Raw genomic sequence first — 7,361 nt, 5'->3', positions numbered from 1 at the left:
ATGTTTCAAAAGATTTGACACACGATATGGAAATGACACTCATTTGATTGCATCCTCTTTTGCGAACTACTTTCGCTTTACCACCTTGTGCCCTCTCCATCTTAGTTTTGTTGAAAATCTTTTCACCCCCATCATCTCCCTAAAGACAGAGAGAAGAAATCGCAAAATGTCATCTTCAACATTGGTGCATACAAAGCACCAAAAATGGATGGTCTCCAGCAATCTTCTACCAACACTATTGGAATGTCATCAAACCCGATGCATTTGACTTTGTTGGAACATTCTTTGAATCCATCAACCTACTCTTTGGCGTTAACCACACCATCTTAATTCTTATCCCCAAAAAGGACAATGTCTGCCATGTGGGTGAATTCCAACCCATTAGTTTATGCAACGTGTCCTACGAGATCATTGCAAAAATCCTTATTAATAGGTTGAAATTCTTCCTCCACAACTTCATCTCTCCCTTTCAAGTTATTTTTGTCCAAGGCCGCCAAATCTCAAGCAATATCATCATTGCTCAAGAAATTTTTCATTTTTTAAATAATAAGAAAAAAGGAAAGATTGGGTAAGTTACCCTAAAACTTGATGTGTCCAAAACCTATAATAGACTGGAATGGTATTTCATTAGGGCAATCTTCAAATTTCTTGGTTTCAACCAAATCTGTTGCGACATGATCTATAAGTTTTTTACTTGCACATTCTCAATCAAATTTAATGGAAGCTACTTTGATCAAATCAAACCCTTACGTATTAGTTTCTATAGATTACAATGTATCTGGAGAGTATTACATGTCACAAGGTATATGATCGAACTTTGTCACATCTTTTAGGGAGCTGGATTTCTATGCGCCTCCTGAGATAGGAACCTTTCTTACATATCTAATTTAAAAGCCAACAACTATTACGTGGTAGATCATATAGGACCCAAATTTTGTCGAAGTACCATAGATATGCATAGGTATACATGCAAATCTATACAAATACATGGAAGAATACTCTAAAATACATGAAGAAATTCATTTATGTACAGAGAGCCTTCCAACAGACCTCACCTCCCTCATTCAAGGTGACTCTAATGGAAGGAAATATTATAGGTTGTAACTCCTTTAGTTTTTAATTAATTAAATTCTCCTTTTCCAAAAAAAATACTCTAAAATATGGCACCTGACTAACTCATACTATGACCTCTCTATCCAATGATCAAATTAGTCATACCAACAGACCACGTGGTGGGCATGTAGGAACCTTTTTGTATCTTTTCTTTTGCCCCACCTATTTAAGGCCTTACTCAGATTTTTGCAGTCAATATAAATCCTTACAGTTATCACTTTGGTACAGCCAAATGACTGATAAATCCCTTTACCCTTCCTAAAGGCTCTGTTTGTTTGATGAGGACTAAAAATGAGGTGGGAGAATAGGGGTGGGAAAGTGCCGATGTGGCACTTTAAAATCTCACCCCAATCTTATTCGTTTAACCTGGGTTGGTGAGCTTACAAAAGCTCAAGGAATAACATTAAATGCTTTGTCTATTGACGTGGAACTTGAAAATTCCACCTCTATGCTATCCAAAGTTCCACAAAAAAAAAAGGACTTTGATTATTGTTCTGATTATTGTTCATATAAAAAGTAAAATTCCCACCCCTATTGCTCAATCCACTAATCTATGGAATCCAGTTCCACAACATTCTCACCCCATCCTCCCACCAAATAAACGGGGCCATAGGATATGGGTAGAAAATTCCATTACTTGACAAATAAACAAGGTGAGTAAACCTGTATTTATTAAAATTTCCACCTGTTTTTCTAACAAAAAGTATGAAAGATTACTAGTATGTACAAAATCGTACACTATTCCTTTATAAAACCTTAATAAAGGGAATGAGAATGTGCCGAGGATGGGGTGGACTAGGACTAAAACAACAGCAACAACAACAACTTATCCCAACTAAATGGAATCAACTGCATGAACCCTTACCCTCCAATCAGTTCTATTTAAGATTATATTTGATACAAGACTTGTGCTACATATATTTTTTCTCACTACTTCTCCTAAGGTCAATAGGGTTAAACCCCTACATAAAGAATTTGGGGGTGGGGGAGGTCCGTAGGGTATCTTTATTTTAGTACAACTATCGACCACATGGTAGATTGGCTATGGCTAACATTTTATGGATAGGTGGACCTCAAGGTACCCTGCTCATATATCATATTTCATCCTCGTGTAAATAGACAATGATAAAATGATATAAACTAATCTTGACTGAAATGACTACCTACTTGAATTATTGTATGATCGTAATGCTTCAAGAACATACACAAACTGCAACAAAAACTTGTAGTTGTTATGAGAAAATGATGGGGTTGAGTAGTGCCATTAGTCACTCTCTTAAAGACTGTAGACACCTCACCCGCTACGATGGATTTCTTGTATTGCAAATCAGCCTTTAAGAAGAAACAGCCTCATAGGCTCACCAGATAGTGGTTGCACTCACTTACCAGGCCACGTCAGGATGCACTGAGGTTGTGCCAATCAACAAGGGAAATGGAACTCAGAATAGTCCTCAAAATAGTAAAACATGAGGGAAAAATGGAGAGAGAGAGAGAGAGAGGGCTTAGAATTCTCTTCCAAAGTGTCTAGACCTTAGTTAGTAAGTTTGGGAACGGCAATTGAACGGGAACGGATATGTACGGCAATTAAACGGACTAGACGATAATAATGCTTTTCAAAAATCCGGCTTCATAAAATGCATACGGTAATAATACGGTACGCGTTTAATACGGGTATAATACTGCATAGACGGCAATAATACTTTTAAAAAAACGGACATATATTCATTATATAACATGCATTCACCACCTAATAAACAAAATAATATCATGATTTTATGAACTAAAATAAACACAATAATATAATATGCTATATAACATCTCTAAGATTATCATTTAACATACCAAAATATCAATAATCTACAAGAAATGAATGTAGATTGTCTGAAAATGAGATGAGCAAGTTGATTACCTTATCATTAAATCATTCTTCCAACATTACATTTCTTTCTATCTACAATGAGATAACCATATATTTTTAACCAGATGTGTTCTTGTGAAGGGGGATGAGTTCCCACTAATTAACCAACACAAGACAAGAGGGAGAGTTCCAGATATGGATCTCCACTGTACACATTAGCTACAAGAGATAGAAAAACAAGAATAAAATAGAATAGAGATTGAGCCGTTCTCGCCAATATCACACCAGATTCATTTGCTTCACTACCACCATCAAAGTTCAAAGACCAGAGAAACAAGAGGAGAGTACAAGACTTAAGTGCCGCTTTGTTGAACGGAGATGGCGAGGATGATTGGAGATGGAGGGCGGCTACTGTTGCCTGCTACGGTTGGATGTTCAATGCAAATCGAAAGGGACGAAAGGGAAAGTGAAATGGTTTCCCTAAATTCTAATCTTTTGGGTAAATTTTTTTTTTTAAAAAAAAATGTATAATATGCGTTTTATACGAGTATAATACTCGATCGATTAAAAAATGCATTTTTTATAAATACAGGGACGGGAATATTATACGATTAAAAATATGGGGACGCATATAATATGCATATTATACGCAAATTTACTAACTAAGGTCTAGACTCATCGGTTTATAGAAGACATACCCTCCTTAGAAATACATATTCAAGAAGGGCCAAAAAGCATGTTCTCGGAAAGAGAAGACACAAAAAAGAAGTCATTGCTGACGTCTAATGCAAACTAGATGACATGTAATACAAAATCAATGATGTTGACGACGCATCGGACGATGCTCATCCGATATCTGTAAAACCCCATCGAGCATTCAAAAAACAAAAATAATGTCAAAAAAAATAGACAAGTAAGGTTGAAAAAACCTTTTCCCATGTTGGTGAAGGATTTTTTCAAGCCAAGTCTGAAATGTCAATAAAAAGGAAACCACACATACAAAAAACTTGTCTCACCTCGTGCTCGTGCGTGTGTGTGTGTGTATGTGTGACAATAACCTTGAAATCGCCATAGACAAGAGAGCATAGTGAGCCTTTCTGTCATGGATCTCTACTCTTGTAATTCTTATTATAATATATGAACCTCACTCGATTATCTTCCATAAGTAATGTGACACTAAGGATTTACTTTATTAAAAACAACATTGAGAAGGTCTTGGGTTCAAAACCTATAGGGGACAAAAAGAAGCAAAACCTTTTGATTGAATATGTATTTTGAAACTTCTTTTATAAAGTCATAAAATTGTTGTATTTAATACAACAATTCTCTCTTTACCACAAAAAAAAAAGGCTAAAAGGTCGCAGGACGTGGGTGAAAATATGTTCACAGTTCGTGGATCAAATTCAACCGTTGATTTAGTTATATTAAATCTCAGTCATTGAACAGTTTTCTCTCAATTAACCGAGACAGGCTGTTACCGTTTATCTTGAACCCATCCTCTGCAACTCTCATATCAGATCATGCGACCTCCTGCTGGAGCTTGCGATGGGTTTGTCCTCCTTGTCTCTCTACGCCCCTCTGCAACCTATAACCCACAGGAGGCCCAACAAAGGATCCTAGATTTCTTCATCAATATTTGAGAGAGCTTGAGCTTTTTCCCCATTGCTGGTTCTCTTAATGAAGGACTAAAATTTTGAAGAACTTCACCGCCGAATCTCTGATCTCAAATCTTAGAGCATAATCCACTGTGGCCAATGATTTAGCAGTCATTGCCTTCTACAACGCAAATCGCTTTGTGTAGACATCTTCACCCCATCCCCATCGGCTACAGTACTCACCACAGGATTGATGAAACCATTTGAGGAACTAAACTTGAACAATGCCCCGACCCCATCAGCTACAACACTCACCACAAGAGTTGACGCAACAAGTTGAGGAACCAAAACCTAAACAGTACCCTCCTAGCCCTAACCAACCACAGATCGTTCAAGAACTACACAAACCCAAAAACCTCCAAAATCTCTCCTCCCCTTCTCGCTCTAAAGCTTCTGAGGGAAGCTAAATATGCAAAAGCAGATACAGCGACAATTTTTACGAACATACTCTTTCAAAACAAGAGATTAACATATATGAAGAGAAATTACAAAAATCTCTGTTAAAGATTAGTTAAATTTATAAGGAGATTTTAGGTGTGCAAATGGAGGCGAACCATGAAATTGGGCATGAGATGTGAAATACCATGGAATTAATTTCAGTTCTTTTCTTTGTTTCTTAATTTTAGCGAGATATCTCTTGTAATCAAAATCGTTGAAATAATAATGTCAATGGAGTACAGAACGAGGAGAGTTTTGTTTTTCAACTCTGTATTGAGGAGCAGCGAGAGATAATCCACGCCGGATAACTTCGGAAATCTGGTGTGGTTGCAGTTGAAGGTTGCACTTAAGGGGATTAAAAGGAAATAGATTGCCGTGTAAGAATCTACTGAGGAGAGAGAGAGAGAGATTGTTTTCGCAGAGTTGCACCCAAAGTCATCGTACCCAGATATGGTGGTTTTTGCAGGGGAGATGTACAACCGGGGGAAGGGATTTGGGCTTGAATTTTTGTTTCATTTACTCAGATATGGTGGTTTCTTATCTGCCTTCCAGCTTCATGTTCGTGTTAATAACAGGCGATGTGTGATGCAAGTGATGCCAGGAGGGGGCCGAAGATGGTGGGGGACGAGCCGAGGGACTCAGAAGTGGCCATGAGGCTCTCACCGTAAAAGCCGGGAACCGGTGATTAAGTGAAAAACCTATGGATGGTTCAGATTAACTCCATGCCAAATCTACGATTACATATGACGCTTTGTTATAGCTGGCTTTTGGCCTTGAATCTGCGCTAGGTTTGATAAGCTATGTTGCAGAGTACGGGTGGAGTCATTGATATTATCGATTTTTTAACCATTTTACCATCTGATGATACTTATGCCACTGAATCGTATTGATTGGCCGATACAATATTGATACCTAAATCCATACACGTGAAGGACAGTATTGAGAATAATTTCCGAGTGGACACGCCGATCTACCAAATCGTCCGGGTTTCAACTTCAATAGAAGCCAAAGTGTCAAACTGAGGGTTTAAAGGGGGGGGGGGGGGAAATATATTCAGGACGAAATTTCCATCCGCCATGGGAGACCTTTTATCAACACCGTCAGCTTCAATGTCTTCGTCAGAATCCTATTCCGCAAAAAACGTATCCCCTTCCGATACAAGTCCTTCAACTCCTTCTACAATCGCAGATGATCAAAACCAAGAAGTTTCTGATCATTCGAATGTCTCCACAAGTGAAGAAAACGGTGACGAAGAAGAAGATGGGGAATGTGGTTTCTGCTTGTTTATGAAGGGAGGTGGATGTAGGGATGAGTTTATAGCTTGGGAGAATTGCATTGAAGCAGCAGAAAAAAAAGAGGAAGATATTGTGGAGAAGTGTTTCGAGGTGACGGGTTTGTTGAAGAAGTGTATGGAGGCTCACTCTGATTACTATGAACCTGTACTTAAAGCAGAGAAGGCGGTAGAGGAAGAGGCGTCCAAGGAAATGGATCAAGAAACCTCTGCCAAACAATAACAAGAAATCAGTCTTTTCTATAATTGTCCTCTTTACTTACTTTCAGTCGTTCAGTAATGGTTCAGAGTAATTTAAAGGAGAAACTTTGAGGGAGTTTCTGTTATAAAGATCATCGGATCCTTGGAGGTAACTGGGAGGATCCCGAGCTTTTTTTATTGTTAACTTATGTACCTTTTGTTCTCAATTGGTGGAGAAATTTATGACAAATTTGGTTGCTTATTTTCATCTATGGTGCTATTATTCTTAATTTTTTTCAGTTCCATACACTAAACTTAGTTTGATGGAATTTTTGTCTCTTCATAGTGCAAATCATCAACTAGAAGGGCTAATTTGAAATCGGTCTAGTGATCTTCTTTCACTAGCCTTATGATATTACTGTTATTGTACATGAATAATGTGATTCTTGAATGTGTTTTTGGACTCGAAGCAACCCTTATCTTTAGGTGCAAAGAAAGATAAAAGGATCTGTGGGGAACCTAAGAAAACTAGTTTCTTTCTGATGAATGAAGGTTCTGGACTGTTTGTTGTTCGTTTTAGTTTGTAATGTATGGATTAATGTTTCAAATCATCTAGTATTGGATAAAAGTGTATGATGGATAATGCCAGATTTTACTTTGGCAGTATTTTTTCCGAATGAAATGAGAATCACAAAGCTCATTTACCTTTTGAGCTGATTGTTCCTGTTATAAATTAGACAGATGGAGAGCAGACACAAAGAATCGTTTGTTTTTCCTTAGTCTAGATCTTCAATTGTGATGCTAATGGGATTTTGGTTTTTATTTC

The 7,361-nt window shown here is 37.6% G+C and overlaps 1 protein-coding gene across 1 annotated transcript; it reads left to right on the top strand.

Moving 5' to 3' along the window:
• The first annotated feature begins 6,140 nt into the window (after positions 1–6,140).
• On the top strand, positions 6,141–6,578 carry LOC122663264. The gene has a single exon (XM_043858950.1). It carries the CDS (start codon positions 6,141–6,143, stop codon positions 6,576–6,578), a length of 438 nt encoding a protein of 145 aa, XP_043714885.1.
• The last annotated feature ends 783 nt before the right edge of the window (positions 6,579–7,361 follow it).

Source organism: Telopea speciosissima, chromosome 5 (genome assembly GCF_018873765.1).
Source record: "Telopea speciosissima isolate NSW1024214 ecotype Mountain lineage chromosome 5, Tspe_v1, whole genome shotgun sequence".
NCBI classification, from domain to species: Eukaryota; Viridiplantae; Streptophyta; class Magnoliopsida; order Proteales; family Proteaceae; genus Telopea; species Telopea speciosissima.
This window is presented reverse-complemented; position numbering and strand designations above follow the sequence as displayed.

What these genes read in the sequence shown, in the direction of transcription:
- LOC122663264 (XM_043858950.1), top strand. Translation starts at nt 6,141, where the DNA reads ATGGGAGACCTTTTATCAACACCGTCAGCTTCAATGTCTTCGTCAGAA.